The sequence below is a fragment of the Raphanus sativus genome, chromosome 9, assembly GCF_000801105.2.
Source record: "Raphanus sativus cultivar WK10039 chromosome 9, ASM80110v3, whole genome shotgun sequence".
NCBI classification, from domain to species: domain Eukaryota; kingdom Viridiplantae; phylum Streptophyta; class Magnoliopsida; order Brassicales; family Brassicaceae; genus Raphanus; species Raphanus sativus.
Window position 1 is genome coordinate 35,060,753 of NC_079519.1, and position 21,289 is coordinate 35,082,041.

General features: G+C 34.1%; 3 protein-coding genes and 1 pseudogene across 3 annotated transcripts; 1 reads left to right on the top strand and 3 right to left on the bottom strand.

Moving 5' to 3' along the window:
- Nucleotides 1-6,108: 6,108 nt before the first annotated feature.
- On the bottom strand, nt 6,109-10,528 carry LOC108826344 (pectin acetylesterase 2). The gene is made up of 12 exons (XM_018599732.2): nt 10,049-10,528; nt 8,174-8,256; nt 7,974-8,103; nt 7,828-7,901; nt 7,665-7,751; nt 7,461-7,585; nt 7,309-7,369; nt 7,186-7,239; nt 7,021-7,098; nt 6,832-6,937; nt 6,595-6,740; nt 6,109-6,316 (listed from the first exon to the last, which is right to left on the bottom strand). Exons 1-12 carry the CDS (start codon nt 10,254-10,256, stop codon nt 6,206-6,208), a joined length of 1,263 nt encoding a protein of 420 aa, XP_018455234.2. The 5' UTR covers nt 10,257-10,528; the 3' UTR covers nt 6,109-6,205.
- Nucleotides 10,529-11,103: 575 nt separating this feature from the next.
- LOC108827385 (membrane-bound O-acyltransferase gup1) lies at nt 11,104-15,131 on the bottom strand. Its single transcript, XM_018600769.2, has 19 exons — nt 14,859-15,131; nt 14,699-14,757; nt 14,436-14,617; nt 14,289-14,337; nt 14,112-14,215; nt 13,946-14,010; nt 13,785-13,855; nt 13,511-13,570; nt 13,308-13,424; nt 13,061-13,185; nt 12,922-12,973; nt 12,706-12,768; nt 12,311-12,420; nt 12,144-12,236; nt 11,970-12,051; nt 11,747-11,824; nt 11,576-11,651; nt 11,450-11,499; nt 11,104-11,348 (listed from the first exon to the last, which is right to left on the bottom strand). The coding sequence occupies exons 1-19, from the start codon at nt 14,962-14,964 to the stop codon at nt 11,298-11,300; spliced, it is 1,593 nt and encodes a 530-aa protein (XP_018456271.2). The 5' UTR covers nt 14,965-15,131; the 3' UTR covers nt 11,104-11,297.
- A 1,519-nt stretch (nt 15,132-16,650) lies between these two features.
- LOC108827387 (transmembrane emp24 domain-containing protein p24delta4-like) lies at nt 16,651-18,260 on the top strand. Its single transcript, XM_018600774.2, has 4 exons — nt 16,651-16,968; nt 17,437-17,649; nt 17,731-17,807; nt 17,893-18,260. The coding sequence occupies exons 1-4, from the start codon at nt 16,750-16,752 to the stop codon at nt 18,035-18,037; spliced, it is 654 nt and encodes a 217-aa protein (XP_018456276.1). The 5' UTR covers nt 16,651-16,749; the 3' UTR covers nt 18,038-18,260.
- A 1,020-nt stretch (nt 18,261-19,280) lies between these two features.
- On the bottom strand, nt 19,281-21,039 carry LOC108827388 (putative transferase At1g60990, chloroplastic; annotated as a pseudogene).
- Between the last annotated feature and the right edge of the window lie 250 nt (nt 21,040-21,289).

Below are 21,289 nucleotides of genomic sequence, written 5' to 3' on the forward strand. Positions count from 1 at the left end.
TAACCGATAAGATCGACCCATCGACCATCTTACCCATCGACCAGCTTCCCAGCCTGTAACATTTGGTATCAGAGCTCAAAGCTCCTATATCAGGTGATATCAATCCATCTCTATTCCTGTTCTTGTTTCATTCTTTGTTTGTTCTCATTTTATAAAAAAAAAAAAAAGCCATAAAAATTGTTATTTGCATTTTATTTCTGCATTTTGTGTTCTTAACAAAAAAAAAAGAAAAGAGAAAGAGTTTAGGTGTTTTGATTCACGAAAATTCATTTGAAATAGTTGTCTAGTTGTTTGCATTCATATTCACCAGCTCCTATTGCCATATTTAAATTTTTGCATTTAGTTTGATCATTGTTTCCTTTTTATGTTTATTGCACTTTAAAAAAAAAAAAATTGTCATTGCATTTTCTTCTTAGTATTATTTTTCATATTTGGTTGCACTTTTTCATACTGCATACATTTAGTTTGTATCAATCTTATATTGCATCAAAAAAAAAAAAGTTTGCATCTCATATCTTTCCATTTCAGTTTGTTTACATTCCTTATTAAAATTTCAAAAAAAAAAAAAATCATATTGTCATTGCCTTTGCTACTTGCTAATTGTTTGCTAAATTCTTGCTTGCATATATCATAATAGTCTGTTTTATTTCGTGCATATCATTTTTGCATGTAAAAAAAAAAAAAAGTTTATTTTTTTTCTTGCATCATAGTTATTAGAAAAGTCAGTCCAAAGCATTTTATAATTTGTTTTCATAAATTCGGACACTTCCTTTAAAAAAAACACTTAACTACTTGTGTGTGTTTCATCTCAGGTACCATGGAAGAAGAAGATAGCTCTTGGGAAGAAGAGCAATCCATGCTTGATGAAGAAAGTAGTTATGAAGATGACCAATGGTCCGATTGTTCCAGCACTGATTTTGAAGAAGATCCTTATGAAGGAGACCCTGAGCCAGTACCACCAGATCCTTACCTAGATGAAGACATTTCTACTGACTGGTCCAGACAAGAGGCTGACCTAGAAGAAGACTATGGAAGTGATTCATGGCAGGAAGAGGCTGGAGATGAAAACAGTCTAGAGAAGTCAGAAAAATTGGAACATGAGGCTGATGAAGATACTCAGTTCCAACTGGACGCCAAAGAAGACTCATGGGAGGATCAAACCCAACCTGACACTGACCAGGAAACCAGGCCATGGTGTGAAGACACCAACTCTCATATCAGTTTAGGAGAAACTGATGAAGAAGAAGAAGAAACTTTGGATCAAGAGGCTGAACCAGAAGATGCCTTTGGTGATAACTCAGAGTGTGAGGAGTTAGACCAGTTACCAGACTCTGTACAAGACATGGAAGAAAGATCATGGTATGAAGAACCATTCTCTGGTCATGAGGAGAGACCAACACTTCCTATGCAGCCTAACCGAAATTTTGGTTCATGGTATGAGGAAACTGATTCTCAAATCAGTGATGAAGAAACCAGGCAACCCAGTCATGAGACTGAAACCCTTGGAGATGACCTAGGCGTGCCTGAAGAGGAAGAAGTTGAAAGTGAGGCCGGAAGAAATGTTACTGATCTTGAAGCACACTACATGTACTTTTCCGGTTATGGTCAAAAAGAAGAAGCTTACCTGAAGTGGGAGGACGCCATGGAAACCTTGTTCCAGAGCCAGCACGTTCCAGAAGAAGAGAAGCTGTCATATGCCACTAAGACCCTCACTGGACCTGCTCTAAGATGGTGGGAAAGAGAACAGCATGCTCAATGGTATTACAATGACCCAGATCATACTTGGGAGAGTTTCAAACTAGAGATTCATGAGGAGTTTGTGAAACAAGATCCAGATCAATCCTCTATGTGTGATGCCCACGAAATCTATGCTTACTGCACCTCTACAATCTTTAAGCCTGAAAGCAAGCAAGCTAATCAGCAACACAGCCCCCAAAAGATAGAATCAGCTGTAAAGAAGAAAACTGTCAAAAAGCAAGAGGGCTCACAGCTAAGTTCACTCCAGTTGATAAAGGTATCAGAAACATTTCCATCCTCAAAAGGAACTTTACAACCAGGGAAAAAGAAGGCTGAAGTAGTTCTTGAGAAAAGAAATCCCCAAGCTAAAGATGAAGCTATGGCAAAAGGTTTGCAAAAGCCACCAGCATCATCAAATCAAAGTAAGTCCTCTAATTCTAAAAATATTAAAATTCAGACATGTTATAGATGTCATAAGAGGGGCCACTCTGCTGTAAATTGTCCATCTAGAAAATTATTAGGATGCACATCATTGGAGTTGAAACCAGAGCAAAGTAAAACAAGTGATAGTATTGTTCCTTTAGAACTTTCAAATTTTGGATTTATGCACTTGTCTTTGCCAAAGAGTTTTGATCCAGGTATAAAGCAAGAAGATGGACAACCTAACATTTCTGAGAGGTTGAAAGAAAGCCAAGGACAGCACCTGACTTGTCCACAAAACGTTGAAGAAGTTGCAAGAACCATCCAAAGCACACATGCTGCCAAAGAGCAAATCATTCTTCAACTATCTGAAACTATTTGGGTAAATCTGAATTTAAATTTTTCTATTTATAATTTTATAAACCCAGATATAATGCACTTGTTTCCTGGCAAAAGTTTTGAATTTATTTCAGGAACAGAAGTCACTAATCACATGGATGATCAACACAAGGAGATTTCAAAGTGTTTAGATGCCAAAGTAAAACAAGAAGTTACCACCAGCAACTTCTTGATTCCAGACGACCCTCCAGGTCCTGCACCATCCACCAGAAAGCCAGATCACAGCAGAGGAGTATTCTTGTCGTTCCTACTCAAAGGAGAGCCACCAGATGTGCCATCAAAGATCAAACCGATCAAATATCAAGGTAAGGCCCTAGAATCTCAAAAGAGGATGAAACCTGACTTGCTCTATCTTGGTGCAACAGGTTATCCAGTTTCGAGGTCGAAACTTTTTCAAGGGAGAGGGTATGATGCGGCCATCAAATCAGTGGTCGAACCAGAGTTCAACCAAGCTATCCAAACCGACCACCTTGGAGCCACCAGCGATAGAGGTTCAGTAAAAGAAGGCTATCTCGACCATCAGAAGGAGTTTTCTCCTGAAACAAATTTTAAAAGAAGGCTAACTCATCAAGTAATCTCTGAGACTTGGAATTTCAAGAAAAGCTTCACGGATCAAGAAGTTATGGATTTTACAATCTGTAGTTTCTCCAGCCCATCCAGTTGCAAGTATCAGCCCTTAGAAGTGGATTTCAGCCCAGCCATGAAGCGGCCTTCTCCTGAATCAATCATGGGCTTGAAGAAGAGTTTCTTATCTTTCCAGGAAACCCTAAATCAAGAGAATTGGTTCAGTAAAAACCAAGATGCAATCAATTTTCCAAAACCGGACAAACCAGTTCTGCACTTGCCTGATTTGGAGTTTCACCGGTTCAATCTTAGTCAAACCAAGTTATGGCGACCAGGAGAGTTCCCACTTGATCAGAGACATCCAGAGTACATATCCAACCATCCAGAAGATCATTCCACCATTTCACCATACACCAGCAAGCATTGGATCAGGAGGATCTATTTATGGCCACACTTGCCTTATTTGGGGTTTCAAGGATTTAAACTCCAACAGCTCTTTTACCATTCATTTCTGGACGTGATCAGCTCCTTCCAAGCAGTAAAGAAGATTCCCAGGAAGCTCAGTTATCCCTTGAAACCGTCCAGGTTCAAGATTATTCAAGCTCCCCCTTTGCAAATCCCCACAATCACTCCAACGGCTAGTTTCCGATATTTCTTGTCTTTGAAGATTTGTTTCCTTTCTTTTTACTTGATGAACGTTTTGTTTAGTTCTTTCTGAGCATTATATAAGCTCTCTTAGTCCTTCATTTGTAGTCACCCTCGATCTTAAGAATTTATAAAAGTTTGTTTAGTTTTTATCAAAGTTTGTCTTTGAATAAAATCGATTGTCTTTAGGATTCAAAGTGTGATTCTTTGTTGTCCTATTGATTCGTTTAGCATAGGTTGTTGTGAGATTCATCAGCCAGTGTTAATCCAGATTGAGAGAGTCAATCAAACCCAAGGATTGAGAGAGTCAATCGTCATCTATCCATCTCCATCATCCATCATCTATCTTCAATCCATCAAACCATTCCATCCTATCTTTATCTTTTAGTTTCTGTTCTATTTTCATTATTATAAACTCATTGTTTTTCCTTTGTTTCCAGGATAGATTGGAAACTCTTCTTCAAGCCCATGATTGATTCAGGAGAAGGCCGCTTCATGGCTGGGCTGAAATCCACTTCTAAGGGCTGATACTTGCAACTGGATGGGCTGGAGAAACTACAGATTGTAAAATCCATAACTTCTTGATCCGTGAAGCTTTTCTTGAAATTCCAAGTCTCAGAGATTCCTTGATGAGTTAGCCTTCTTTTAAAATTTGTTTCAGGAGAAAACTCCTTCTGATGGTCGAGATAGCCTTCTTTTACTGAACCTCTATCGCTGGTGGCTCCAAGGTGGTCGGTTTGGATAGCTTGGTTGAACTCTGGTTCGACCACTGATTTGATGGCCGCATCAATTCATATCATATATGAAAATATACTAAAACTATATCATAAATTAAATTTAGCAAAATTTGGATAAATATAATAAATTAATATTTTAATATATAGGTCCAATTTAATCAGATTCGAGGCCTAGACTTATGGGATAGATTATATATTGGTTTTTCGAGTACGAATATTTAATTGCGTGAATAATTCAAAATGCTAATAAATACCACAATATTCTGATTTTATTTAAACCTGATTATATATTTTATCATCAAAATTATTTTTATTAAAACGTTAAACCTATTATAATATTCACATATATAATGCTTTCTTTGTAACATTTAAATGTAAATAAATAGTCAGAAATATAAATTTATATTCAATAAATTTTATTTGTTTCGGTAAATAAATTTGCACTTTGAAAACGTGGATCAAAAATAATATTACTTTATTATTTAAGAAAATAAAAATTTATAGCTGTTAGAAATAAAGTACAATTAATATATGAAATGACTATGATAGAAGTGTTTATAGTTATGAAAAATCACAAATTCAATATAACTATCAAAATCTTTTACTGAACTTTTTAAAAGTAATATTTACACAAATATGATCACAGAAAACACAAATATGATTTACAAAGAATACACAAACATGAAATAAAAATTTTTTTAAAAAATGTAATACAAAAATATACCCTTCCTTTGAAGGGCGGGTCAAAATCTAGTAAAATATATTAAAATTTATCTATAAATGCATAGTTTTCTATAATTTTATATTTTCTATATTTTTAAACCAATAAGACTTCACAAAATACAATTAATGTTTTTGAACTTCATAATTTTTCATTATTAATTCACAAATATTGCACTGGAAATATGAAAAATGTATCTTTTTGAAACAAAAATTTTCTATAGAACATGGATCTTTTAGAAACAGAGGGAGTATAATTTAAAGTTTATTTTAGTTGAACTGTGATTACTTTACTATTTTTAGTTTTTGAAATAACTCAAAGGTAAAAATAAAGTTTGTTTTAGGAAGGTTAACTTTTTTAGTTATACAAACGTAAATTTTATTTTTATCTTATTTTCCAATAGTTAATAGTTTTCAATATTTATATTAAATTCATTGATTGTTCATCTGCAGTTCAGCCGTGATTGACCTAATAGCCTAATGACTCGAGAAATAATCAGATCGAATTTAGAAACATTGGATCTTATGGACCTGAGATCCATTTTATTTTATTTTCTCTTTTCTTCTCTTGCATTATAAATGGTACAACCGGTGTTCTAAAAATCGGTATAGGTAGCGTCTAGGCATCCGTCTAGGTGGCAAATCGGACAATACCGAAACGATTTTTAAAATCAATTTTTAAAAAATTGGTCTTGGCGTTCAAAAAATCGACTTAGGCGCCCACATAAACTATAATCCTCGATAAAACGTCTAACCACCTAGCGATTTCTAGAACATTGGGTACAACCATGTTGTTTGACACATAGTATTAAATATTTGCTTTTAGTATTGTAAAACAAACCACATGCCCATGGTTAGTTACCGCATTGTTGAGAGAAGTCGAGAAGATATTAAATGAATTTATTTTCTTTCATTGTTTGCATGGATAAGTGATGGTCTTTAAAGAAGGAATAAGGATTTGGATGCAAAACAAAAGGACTAAATTATCCTCTAAAGACTAAATTGTGGCAAGTTTTGTCACAAGGATAAGCACAGTCTATGAGTTTTGCTCCTCCTCTTTCAAAATACCAATCTCCCACAGCTACTGCAATCCCCTGTTTTCGTATATAGCAAACATCATTAATATTTGATATTAAATCATATATAACAAACTGTCACAACTAGCATAGCGAAGATAAGATGATAAAATCTAGCATGTGGCCAAAATATCCCTGTCTCTAAAATATTTATGTCAATCAATGAACAAATGCTAAATTTGATGAAAACCAAAATTCAAACAACAATGCTATAGCTGAAATATTAATTTGGATATTTGCATAATGTTTGTAGCTTTTCAATGGGTTATAGTCGAAAGACCAAAAATGGTCCTTACCTTGTTGTTAACCGCAGGAGAGTTTTTGGAATACCATGTGTCATGCCTCTCTGTTTGGCAATGAGCAAAGCACGAATTAAGGAACACTCCGTTCTTACTCGGCTTCGCGAAACCTTTGATTAAATTTACCATACGAGTCCTGAAACCTGTCACACATATTTCAAAAGCAAGGAGAAAAAAAAATCATTAGCTCAGTTGATTATTCAAAATGAAGAACATTATTAGCCCATGTTCCACCTTGCAAGAACTGGATCTGAGTTGCATTGCACTTGGTGTAGTCAAGTCCACAATCATGCCAACTTCCACTTGGATCTGCAGATTTGGGAGCTAAACTCTCTTGGATCTGTACAAAAACAATATGTCAAAAGTACACATTTTGCCTTTTGTAGATTAAACTAAGGATTAAAGAAGAGAATATAAACTAACCTGCCACGAATCGTATGCAGTATTTAGAATAAACAATGGAGTCTTGATTTGGTTGATTAGGTTTTGTGGGAAAAAACACTGCAACGTTGATTCATTAAGTATATTTTTAGATATATATACCTTACATATGGTTTTATTACCGAGATACAAAGATGAGAAGCATACCGAAGTTGGATTAAGACGGTTTAGACACTCCTTAGAGAGCTTTGTTTCCAAATTCTGTAGAAACATTACACAATTTTCGATTACTATTCTCGAGACGAAGTGTAACACATTGCATATGCTTACCTGTAACTTCACCACACCAGCATATAAACGCCTAAGAGATCGACCTCCAGAGACATCGATGCTTCAGTTACATAACTTAGAAACCAAGTTAATATATTTGTATATATATATATATATATCAAAGTAAAGAATGAAACTAGAAAATCACTCACGAGTCAAGGAAAAAGCCAGCATCACTCAAACATTTCACTCTAGTGGAAGGAGGAAACATAGCCCCAAAATCATCACAGCGCAAAATCGCGGCAAGACCTCCAGCAGAACATCCAGAGAGCAGAGCCTAATGTGATGACCTTAAGGTCAAAACATAGCAACATATACGAAATACACAAAAAGAAAAGAAAAAAAAAATGATTTACCTGTTTAGCTTGACGCATTCCCTTTGCCATCAAATCTTCCATAGCAGCTAACCATATTCTTTTCCCTCTAAACTGAAGTTGCGCAGCCTAAAATTACACATAAGAATCAACGTTACACAACACAGTTACCAAAAATTTTATTCATGTTTTAAGCTAGGCCAACCTTATTTTCGCTGTCTCCGCTAAAGGATCCACCATCACAATACCTAACTTTTACTCTATTCCAGTTATAAAAATCTGCAACAAACATTTGTATTAGCAGCCTAAACAGAGATAAACATCATAGAATGTGATTTGTTTGTCACTAACCCGGATTCTCTGCGGCTTTGTCACTTAGGATTCCTGTAAAAGGCATATTTTTCTCCATATACTTAGACGATCCACGACGACTTGTTTTGCGGTATACACAATTTCTAATGGTATCACACCATCCACCTCCCTATCAAAACATAAAACACGATCATGTTAATATCGATTAGCATAGACACTATCTTTATGATGCAACAAACCTCCAATTGAACTAGCCAATTGTTTGCTCCTGAACCAAACCCGCGATGCAAGTGGTATCCAGGAAGACTTCCATCTAGACACACTGAAAGAAAACAAAATGATGTTATGAATCAATATTTGAAGAAGTGTGTAGCAAGTAACATATATTATTCAAAGGATATGGAAAAAATCCCCTAGACTATATTTGAGAAGTGATTTTGCCACATGTCCTCTCTACAATCAATTTCACAAAAAAAAATATGACATGGCTACTAAAATTGATGACATGGCTTCCAAAAAATATGACATGGATTATTTCATTTAATGTTGATTTATATTTTTGGTAAACTTTTTAGAATATGGTAATAACTCATACTTTACATTTAATATTGATATTTATTTTTGGTAAACTTCTTTAAATATGATAATATCACATACATCATCTATAAAATAAATATATTCATATATAACATTAAAATTTCGAAATTATATTTTATTTTATTTTCTATAATTATACAATTTGTATTACTAAATCTTTAAAAAATTGCTATAGTTTTTAAAAAAAAATTTATTTCTAATCGTAAAATCATTAGATTCTTATATATCTACAGTTTCTATAAATATTGTTAGTTCAAATTTTTAATAATTATAAAATATATTTTTAAATATAAAATCATTTTATCTTAATTTAATATTTAAATAAATAAAATCTATATTTAAATATCGGTATCCCCTAGACTATATTTGAGAAGTGATTTTGCCACATGTCCTCTCTACAATCAATTTCACAAAAAAAAATATGACATGGCTACTAAAATTGATGACATGGCTTCCAAAAAATATGACATGGATTATTTCATTTAATGTTGATTTATATTTTTGGTAAACTTTTTAGAATATGGTAATAACTCATACTTTACATTTAATATTGATATTTATTTTTGGTAAACTTCTTTAAATATGATAATATCACATACATCATCTATAAAATAAATATATTCATATATAACATTAAAATTTCGAAATTATATTTTATTTTATTTTCTATAATTATACAATTTGTATTACTAAATCTTTAAAAAATTGCTATAGTTTTTAAAAAAAATTTATTTCTAATCGTAAAATCATTAGATTCTTATATATCTACAGTTTCTATAAATATTGTTAGTTCAAATTTTTAATAATTATAAAATATATTTTTAAATATAAAATCATTTTATCTTAATTTAATATTTAAATAAATAAAATCTATATTTAAATATCGTTAAAAATAATAAAATCTATAATATTTAATAAACCCTCTACAATCAGTTTCACAAAAAAAAAACATGACATGGCTACTAAAATTGATGACATGGTTTCCGAAAAATATGACATGGATTATTTTTGATAAACTTTTTAGAATATGTTAATAACTCATACCTTACATTTAATATTGATATTTATTTCTGGTAAACTTCTTTAAATATGGTAATATCACATACATCATCTATAAAATAAATATATTCATATATAACATTAAAATTTCGAAATTATATTATATTTATTTTCTATAATTATACAATTTATATTACTAAATCTTTAAAAATTGCTACAATTTTTAAAAATTTTGATTTCTAATCGTAAAATCATTAGATTCTTATATATCTACAGATTCTATAAATATTGTTAGTTCAAATTTTTGATAATTATACAATATATTTTTAAATAAAAAATCATTTTATCTTAATTTAATATTTAAATAAATAAAATCCATATTTAAATATCGGTAAAAATAATAAAATCTATAATATTTAATAAACCTTATTTTAAATATAAATTAAATTTTGAAAAGAATTTTACTGCACATGGTGCAGGAAAACACCTAGTATCATATTATAGAAGATGTTTTTTACCTGCTCCTTTAGCAGCAGCAGACTGAATGAGAGTGAGTCCTACCATTGGAAACTTTGCTTCAGAATAAAGATCACTTTCAGTTTGAAACACCTTTGTTCCATTGAAAATTGTAAACCACTCCATTTCATCAAACTCCATAATCCCATTTACGGGAAGGATTAAGAGAGTGAGACCAAACAGAGTCAAAGTCCATAGAAGTTTCTTCATTTCAGTTGAGACACAAGGCGTTTCAGAACTTGGTCATAAACCCTGGTTTATAAGAGAATGAAAGTAACTTTGATGAGATAGAGAGATCTAAAGCATTAATTACAAAACGTTTTATTTTATCTTAATTAATTGAAAAATAACATTAAATTACAGGACTGGTGACGTTTAACAAGATAGTTAGTTGCATTTGACAAAAGATTCCAGATCAAGATCTTGGCAAAGTTAATTATAAATTTGGTTGTTCAGAGATCAGATCGCAGAATGTTACAGACAGATAGCAATTGTATTCCGAGCTGGCCTAAAGTCTATTCCTTTCACATTCATATACAATTCTTGTAGCCTTTTAAATTACAGAAAATTTAGGTTCAGATTCTTAGGAAGCTGCCACTCTTTTTTTTGTCCTTATTGGTAATTAATATGATTTGGTAACTTGTGAAACTTACTCGCCTATCATCCTGTGACTCACTATCACACCACTTGATGCAATTCCCTTACGTCTAAACAGAGAATTCTGTTTAGAGCCACATAATCAAAAAGCAGAGGTGTGTCTTAATCCTCCAATGTCTTATCTCAACCTGTTCTTGTTTGGATGGGTAGGGGACAAATAATCTTCCTATATTTCTTAATCAGTGTCTCTATTCGAAATCGGTAATTTAATAAAATTGTGAACGCTCTGTTCCCTAAACCATTTACACTAGGCGTGCTAGTCCCGGTTTCGTGGGTTGATTGGGATTTTGGTACCAGATTCATAAATTCCATTAGGGTTTTACTAGTTTGGATCGGGCTCGAAGAGACTTGGTGTCTTCAGCTGCACAGAACTCCATCTATGTACAGCCAATATGGCAAGTCTTGAAAATTACTTGTGATTGATGAATGTGGAGTTAAATGGCATTACATAAACAGGAAAGAGAAAGCCCCTTTGCAAAAGTTGATTTCGTTTTGCATCTTTCAAGGAAAAACACAGTTTCTTACTCCAACCAAAATTTTACACGGGATTGTACCTAACCAATCAATAATGAAAACTACAACTCTTTGCTTCGGCTACCTCGGGCTATGTACCCCACTTCTCAAGTCCTGGATGTGGAACATCAGCTGCAAAAAGAAACAAGAGTAACGTTGGCACTTGGCAACATTCAAACTACAAAATCAAGCCCTATGAAACGAAGAAAGAATCATTTATATGCGTTAGTTACCTTTGTACCCACGTAAAAGCTAAAGAACACGGCGCCTAGAACAGGTAATCCTATGATATCAGATGAATAGACATTAACGCAAAGAACGTAAACAAGGATTGAAAAACCGCTGGCCTTCATTAATACCTTCTCTGCTAAGAAAGCTGGAGACAAACCGGCTTAGACCTGATGGTCCAATGACATAGCCAGCAAGATTTGCCATCTGCAAAATGAGAAACTCAAATTTTATTTGTCAGCATCGATGTAGAGCCAAACTACACCAAAGGGACTAAGAAATATTCAGCAAATGCTGTTTACCATGAGGCATGTGATTGTCACAGCGCCAGACAACGCCTTGAGTTCACGAAGGAGGAATTCTCCAAAAGCACTCTGAACCTGCAACAGTGCTTATAAAGTTTAACTACACTTTCCATGGAAAAGAACTCAAACTTCAAAGGAAGTTAAGGAGGTTTTTATTCGCCTTTGGCATATAATGATAGGCTCCCAAGAGAGTGAATAAAACATTCGTTGTTTAACTGACCTTAAATGCATTGGATGCTGATTTCAGTAACATTTCTGGCATGAAGAATAAACATGTTAACCATGCCCATGAAAGAAGCTTCCTGGTTGCAAACGAAACAATCAACCACATGAGAAATTAAATAGAATAGTTCATTCAACTCAAAGGAATCATAGGAAGACCACAGATAATTACCATTCTAAATCATGCCACACGGCAACAAATGTAAATACAACCCACACATTCATAAACTTTCTTCGTGATCCACCGAGAGGAATATACATATACCTAAATGGAAATTGTTAAAATGATGTAACGATGCCTTAAGTTGAAAGCAGGAGTGTAGGGCTAACTATTCTCACCTGATAAGCCACCTATTAAACGATGCATGCCAGGTTTTCCAGAATGTTTCAAGGCTATAGCAATTATTAATGCAATTCGGCATGTTCTCAACAGTTTCAATGACATTCACCTAAAAGAAAATGGTTTACAGTTGTTACATATCCGAACCTTTTCAATCCTCGTTTATGCTCTTTGAGTTCATTTTGATACTTTTGTATGCTAATTTTGTATCCTGTGATAATGCCCGGAATTTCTAGCTTATAGTGACAATTTGGCCCTTGAAAATTCATAGAGCAAAACGTATACATGAAGTTTAACGACCCTACGACTACAGAACTATTGTTTCCAACAAGGATCTTAGAATAATAAAATGATCTCTAGACTAAGTGTGCCTTTGAACTTTAGGGGAGCATACCAAAGACCAGAAGCGGAAATATCTCCATAAAAGAAGGAACTTGAGCCACATGAAGTTTAGCACCTGTAGAAGAGTACAGAGATCTATCAGATCAGTATTGTATTGAACATTCTGGTTCTCCACTAAACAAAGTTATAGCCTCTTGAGATGATATTAAATTGTCTAGTAAAAAGTAGTTCGTTTGCTAAACAAAAACATATATGAATAATCTCTTACTCCGTATCCGACGATAAATATTTCCACAGGAGATAATTCTCTCCAAAGACCACTGTCACAAAATGCAAAGATATTAGCAGCTTGTAAACCTAAGATATAAAAATTAATTATTTTCAAGCTAATTCTGAAAGGGTTTCACCTGATCACAAAGGCATTGTAATAGAAGAATTGTGTCATAAGTTCCATCAGCAAGAAGCTGAATAACCAACGCAATCCATATCGTGCAACATCTTTCACTGAATGAGTATTCTGTGGCACATCTAGCTGTAACAAACACCGACTTGTAGTGAGGGCTCATGAAGACAATCCCAATTATGTAAAAAATAAGGGTGTTACAGAATAACAAAGACATACAAAGACAGTTAAGGCATAAAAGAAATGCATACCTGAGAAGCAAAGGCATTAAAGCTTATGATTGGCCCCGCAAGGTACAAGGGGGCATAGACCAAATAACAAAGGTATAAAGCAAAACTGCAGCTGCTGTCACTTGCTAGACCTTTCTCCTAACAAATTATACCACGTAAGAGATCAGCAATACAATAGCAGAAGAACATAATGATAGAACTGAAAGGCTGGTGCCATAGTCAACCTGTCGAACTACGTAGCAAGTCTTCCCCAACTTACATAACGAACAACGTGTTACGTGTTTCTGCAATAGAATAATATAGAAAAAAGAGATGGATACACCATAAGCTGTATATAGTTGCTCAGAGAAACACAATAGAAGCGAAAATTAAAAGACAGAAAATTATAGAACATAATTAGCAAACAAAAATATCACCAGCCCTTGTCTATACGCCTGGAAATTGGATGTACATCTTCCTATCTAACATTCTCTCTTCTTTTCTGAAAAGGAAACTCACCTCCTGATCAAAATGAGAATCCAGTTGACCCCAGTGATAATCATATCCAAAACTTATCATGCGCAGAACGACTGCATAAAATCACATCGGAGTGAAACTGCGTTTTTTCAAACAAGCTACGAGTTGACATAAGAGATATTTTCCAGGATAAAAACAAATACCAAAATTAAAGCATATATGCCATCTGAACGTGCCCCGAAAGTTGTCCAGGAACTCAAACTGCCGCCTTGGATAAACAGAAAAAAGAAATAGACAAAGTGATTGCTTTTAGCGCAACCACAATAACTCCAAATGAATAAGAAACCAACGGCACTGTACAATACTCACCCGAAAATGGAAAAGGAATAGCCTTCATAGATACGATTGCACAAGAGGAAGAATAAGTTGAACGCCCAAAGCATAAAAGGAAAGAAATTTGTCCGTGCAAAAACCTGCGCTAATATTTATAGACAGTTAAACTATTGACATGCCCAAGCTTAAAAAATTTCAAGCCTAGGAACATACCTTAACAAGAAGGAAATTAGCCGTTGCAATGGAGAGAATGAAAATGACGCTGGAAGAGAAATACAGAAATAACTTTAGCATACAATAAGGTCATTTGCTGCTTGGAGGAGCAAAAGAATAAAAGAGATGGAATCAGATCAGTATTACCAAGCTCCGTGTAAGTAAGTCAAGTATACAAGTGACAAGGAAAGCCACAAGATGGCCATTCCTCTGGCTTTCAAATTGAAAAGAGACCTACATCCGTTAGCAATCACGGTGAAAACCGCGAAAACGAAGCTGAGAATCGGCAAGTTCCCGCGGAAGTTCCTCCACTGAGCATCTGATACATCCTAACAACCAATAGAGAACCATTAAGCTTGAAACAAACTATTGAATAGATTCACAAAAAAAAAAAGTAAATAGAGGATTACATTGCGTCGATTAGGGATGAGCCAGCCAGGACCTAAACCGCGGAGCTTCAAGTAATGATCTAAAGATTTTGCATCAACCAAAAATCACATGAATGAGAGATACCGTAGACATCACAATTGATTCATCATCAGTGTGCGATAAGAAAGGGAGTTTAATTACCGTGAGAGAGACGAAGGGAGATGCGTAGGGCATAGGCGTAGAAAGCGACGGCGTAGAGGAGGATAAGAAGGAGCTCTCTCTGTTTCCATTTTGCGTAGCGATCCATGACTGGCTGATCTTTGATTACAGTTTTGGAAATGAGTGGTTAACCTCGCCGGAGACGACTATTGGCGCCGCAGATCATCCGGTGGTCGTTTTCTTCAGAGCTTGGCGATTACTAAAACTTCTTCGGAGCAGCTGGCGAAGGCCTCACATCACTGATTGGGTCTATCTTCATATGGCCAAGGCCTCCCATCACTGAATATGGGCTTATTTTTATATCGGTTATTGTTTTTGTAACATTTTGGCATGTTTATTGTTCATAAGCCTTATGCTCTGTTCTTTGATATGGACTGGTGATTTTTCCTCCTTTTAGATGGATTCGTTTAATACAAATAGAGTGAAGTGTGTCAGACTGATAGTGACTGATGTTCTAATAAAAATTTAGTTATGATCTTATTTTATGTTTCAACAGGTGTAAAGTTCATACATAATCAAGAGGAGCTTCGTTTGATTAAATCTGCGAGAGATGCTCCACAAGTACACTGGTGAAGAGAAGTCTTGCGTTGATGGAGTGCTGAAAATTTGGAATGTATAAATAGCTCTGGCAAAACCTTCCATTTTCACTACCATTTTGTCATGTCAAATTTAATCAGAGCTGAAAATGAACATGAATATAAACGGTGCCGGCCCTGAGATTTTAGGGGCCTATTGTATTGTCTATGTAAAAAAAAATTTGGGGACCTAAAAATTTTTTTGGGGGTTTATCTCTATATAATTTTCTTCAAAAATTTCGGGGACCTGTTGCAAATGTTTCATTACGCATTGCTCAGGGCCGGCCCTGAATATACACATATTGGTTACAAAAATTGGTTATAAACTTTTATGATTATATCTTAACAAATTATAAAAACTAGGTGTTTTGTCCGCAGTTGCGGACTTAATAATTTTACAAATTACTAAATAAATATATTATCAATTCGAGAACCATTAAAATAAACTATTTTCATGCTTTTGATATATTTAATAATTAATTAATGTTAATTTTATATACAATAAATTTTATTTTAATAAAAAATATTTATTATGTAAAAAATTTGAAAATATTCATATATTTATAAAATTATATACATGGATTTATTTTAAAAATATTTTGATGTAAAATATTATTGGATGACATAATATATAATTTTGTAGATAATGATGTGAATAAAATTAATAAAATTCGTTTTTAATTTGTGAGTAATTCTATATTAACAAATCTAATCTAATTATGTATTAAGGATAATAAAGATTTTAAACGCTATAACTTTTAACGTGAGAGAAAGAAAATCATTTTGAATATAGTAGTATAAACTAAATGTTCTCTTTTCAGTTATATAAAATTGATAATTTTTTTGATTAATCTTTAGTTATGTGTTTTACGTTTTATTTTAGTTTTAAATTTATTATTAAAAGATAATTTCAGATAATCATATTTTATTTTCTTAATATATATTATGTTTCAGATAATTCTTCGTATTATTCTTATTATTATTTTAATCATTAAAATTTGTTTTTATTTTGGAGTTAGTTTATATATTTTATTTATTAAGGGTATAAACGATATTAACCACTCTAACTTTTAACGTGAGAGCTCGAATCCAAAATTTTACTTCGCAAATAATAGTATATATATTAGAAAATTTATGAATTATATATTTTTTATATTTTATTAAAGAGCTCAGTCGATTTTCTTTTTTTTTTTTATGGTTCAAAGAAAATAATAACCAGAAAACGAGATCTGACTACCTACATACATCGATCTCACGAATCCAATAGGAAAAAAAGTTTGAAAAGGTCCAAGAAGACGATGAAGCTCGAGTTTACGACGACGAAGTTCTCACTACTTTCGGCTCTCTTCTTCTTTCTGACACCGGAGCTAATTCCAGTGAGTGAAGCCGTGTGGCTCAAAGTACCCAAGACGGGAACAAAGTGCGTGTCGGAGGAAATCCAGAGCAAGGTCGTCGTCTTGGCAGATTACCTCGTCATCTCCGACGAGCATTCCATCTTCCCTACTGTCTCCGTTAAGGTATTAAATTATTTGTTTCCACATTCCCATCATATCTTCGCGTCATTTGAATCTACACTCTGTGCGTCGATCTGTTACTATTATAGGAAATTTATGTCTTGTGGAAAACGTGCCTTTCTATAAATTGTCCCTATTTTGCATTGATTGTGTTCCGATTCAAGTTTCCTTATTTTGAAAACGATATAGGCGTTAATGCGTTTCTTTGTGCATTTAATTTCATCTTAGTGTTATTATTATGTATCTTGTTGAATGTTCTACTACTGTACATTACATTGGTGGTTATATCTCATCAAAATCTCAATGTCATGTGATTTATTAGTTAGATAGCACTATCTGACTCTTCCTGCTACCACGCAGTAGGCTGATGGATTGTCGTAGAAAGTGTTAGTCACATGTGTTAGGAGGACGTAAATGCTTTATATGAAAACAGGTTTATGAGGATAAACTAAATTATAGCTTGTATTGTAGGTTACATCACCATATGGAAATGTTTTGCACCATAACGAAAACGCAACGCATGGTCAGTTTGCATTTACAACCCAAGAATCAGGAACCTACTTGGCTTGTTTCGACCCCGTTGGAAACAGTCATGGTAACAAAGATTTTAGCATCAACCTTGACTGGAAAACTGGTATCGCCGCCAAGGATTGGGACTCCATCGCTAGAAAAGAGAAAATCGAGGTAAAGAAATTCTTCCGATGCACATCTAAGAATAGTCTTAAGTCTCTTTATGAAACACGATTATGCCTTAAATGATCTTAGGGTGTGGAGCTGGAGCTAAGGAAACTCGAAGCTGCAGTTGAGGGAATACATGACAATTTACTTTACCTTAAAGACAGGTGAAAACCTAATCAAAACATCTGTACACTGTTTAAAAATCTTGAGAAGAGATCAGAATTCACTTTCTATTTTCACATATTGCAGAGAAGCGGAGATGAGGATTGTGAGTGAAAAAACAAACTCGCGAGTCGCATGGTTCAGTATAATGTCGCTAGGCATCTGCATTGTGGTCTCTGGTTTGCAGATTTTGTATTTGAAGCAATACTTTGAAAGGAAGAAGCTTATTTAGATCAGGTGAGGGATGATCCATGGACGGACGGACACTAGAAACCAATACTTTCCTTTGCTTTCTACTTCTTATAACACTCTTTTGAACTCATAGTGTAAATCTTTTTTTACCACTCATTTAACTTGTAATCTGTCTCTCGATTTGATAATTATATAACTAGACTCTAATAATCAGAAACTGAACTACATTTTACTTGGAGAAATGCATTGTTACTCTTTCTTGATCGAGAGATCATTGGGTAGGAAATAGAGCGAGGTTTGAATTATATACCAAATTTGTGTCCAATTCTCATAATTTGGGTCCAATGCTCAAAGATGAAGCCAAAGCCAGAGGAGAGACAATCAGCACCAAGAGACAGCCTAAAGGTCCCAAGCCTGGTTTCATGGTCGAGGGTATGACACTGGAGACTGTCACTCCCATCCCTTACGATGTTGTCAACGATCTCAAGGGTGGCTACTAAGTTTTTCATTGTTCCTCTGTCTGCTCTAGAGTTTTTGCATTTTGTTTTTTTTAACAAAGACTGACTTTTTATATGGTATGAAGATGTAGTTCAGATGGTTATTAAGTGATCATTTTGCATAAACATGCGTTCATTTTGTTTGTAATATCACTTTTTTTTGCAGACATAACAGAGATCATAATATTCCATGAAGAGAGACATAACAAATTAGAAAATATCATATCTGCGGTAGCACAATACTAACTGGGGAAATCAACCATTTTCTGAGAACATTTGGATCTAGGCTCCTGAGAAAATAATTCACTTAAAATGGCAATGTATTATGTAGTTTTATTGAATTTGCTCAGAGTTCAGAGTTTAGATTTAACACAAGAGCTGTTTCCTATATAGTTAACTAGGGTAAACCTGCCCTACGGACGGACAGAAAAGTAAATAAATAATATAAATTTACTTTAATTTATTATAAATAAAATAGTAATAATTTCATAATATTTTTACAACATTTTTAAATTCATTTCACTATTTGTTTATAGGTTATATATTTATCTAATTATTATATAATTTTAAAATATAATAGCTTACTCTATTTTAATGTTTACTTAAATCTATGGATTAAAAATCAGAATCTATTGGGTTTAGTGGAATTCTAATAATAAGCAGTCTAAAGTTATTTGCTATTCTCGTTCATATGTAGAATCAAATATTTTTTTATTATTTATCTTTCAAAAAAAAATTCGAACGATTCTCATTACTACTCTAATTTTGACTCTTGCCCAAGCATCCACCCATACTCGCTGAATATGACATTATGAAATGTGAGATACAAATAACATATATAAACAAAAGACAAATAAACAAAGAAAAGAAAAACATGAAGTTGGCTGTATATAAACCTCTTGACTAACTCGTCTCTTATTTTGCCTTTTCCCAACCCCACTTTTCAAAAGGTGATACCATTCTCCTGATATTACAATTTTGCTCATCGAACTCTCGTCAACCCAAACCATCATGGTTCAACACTTCAACCCTTATTTGTTTGTTGAGAGTCTAGGTGCTGAAAGCTTAATCGCTACGGAGAAAAGAAGTGGTGTCAGTTCAAAAAATTCAAGGGTTCAATTGCACTCCTAAACCTACCAACATGGGTATTTGCAGTTGTCCTGTGCCCTTAAAACATCTATTTATGAACGAAAGCTGTTGTTTTACTTTTAATCTCTTTCCTATCAATCAATATAAATGTTTCATTCGAATGAGAACCCCCGAATATAATATGCTCGCATCTCAAATATTTGCAAAAAGGTTTTGTTTTGGGTACCATAGTGCAGTTTCATTTTGCATCACTTTTTTCTTCTACTCAAGAACGTGGGTTGGTTGATGGAGGATGTTACCGGGATAGATAAGCGACTTCAGCTACAATCCCATAAATGTCTTCCCCTATAGTCACTGTGTTTCCAATCGAGGCTGCTTGTTTCTTGATGTACCCTAACCCGAAATGGCTAGATCTGTTTTTTCCCCTAGTGTCGCTAGTTAGCTTGCCGACCTGAAAACAATGTCAAAGAAATAATAAAACAAACGTAGATGCTACTCTTTGTCTTAGAGTAACTAAGATGAACACAAAGGTTCAACTACCTTTTCCCGTCGAATGTGATGGTGCTGCCGGGTTCTGCTTGTGCAGAGAATTCAAGTCCACACAACCTTTGTTTCATTCCGTCATATGTTATAAGTCTTGCGATAGTCTCCTGCCCCTTATAACATCCTGGGAAGTATGAATTTTGTTAAACCTGGGCGCTCACAGTGTCATTTTTAGTTAACTAAAGCTTTTTGCGTACCTTTGTTCAAAGAGACTGAGTTCCATAGACCCGCTTCCAGAACATTGAATTCCTAGCTGAGTTCTCTCTCAGTTGCTGGTCTTCCTGCAAAACATTAACGCTTCTGGGTCTGAGAAACATATAACTTTCTATGCTTTGGTAAAGAAAAGAAATGACGACATCATTGTACAACCTTGAATGACTCTAAGTTTCACCCAGGCCTCAGAACCCATTGGAACGGCACCATCAGAGAGAAGAGTCTTCCAGACTGAAACAGCACCACCAGGTGACATTAACATCGTAAAGCCTTCATCTGAAATAAGACTCCCGACCCCAACTGTAATTGGCATTCCATCGAACTGAAAAAGAAAAGAACATACGACTGTATGCTGCGTCAAAGGATTTGTTTCAGATTTTTTTTTTTATTTAAAAACTTACACTATAATGTTTATGTGTGCCATATGGCTGCCCGATAAGATCTCCCAGATTCAGTTTAGATATAATCTGTTTAAAGTTTCTTTTACATTAGCATAAAACAATGTAAACAAAGAAAATGGTCACTCTGCTCAAAGAAAGAATCTTACTTCGTTACATTTCGGTCCTGGTAAAGCAAATAAGCAAGTTTGCTTGGTGATATCTTTGATCTCTACTTTGTCAGCAAAAAAGATATACTTGGGAGATGAAGATGAAGATGAAGATGAGAAGTAAGTGACATCACGATACTCCAAGTCAGAGCCTTAATCTACAAAGACCCCCACTAACAGAGTAACAGTTTTGTTCAATGAAATTGTTATATCCTGAAACAAAAATGTGAAGAATAAAAAAGATTGTGATGATAAAATTATATAAACCCGACCAATTGCTCCGGCTCTTTTTCGACACAACAAAGCTGAGCGTAAATCCTTTTGCAAACCTCCATCTTCTTCTTCTCGATCTCCTCTTATCAAGCCCTGAAAGCCGACATAGCTATCCTCAACATCACTTCGC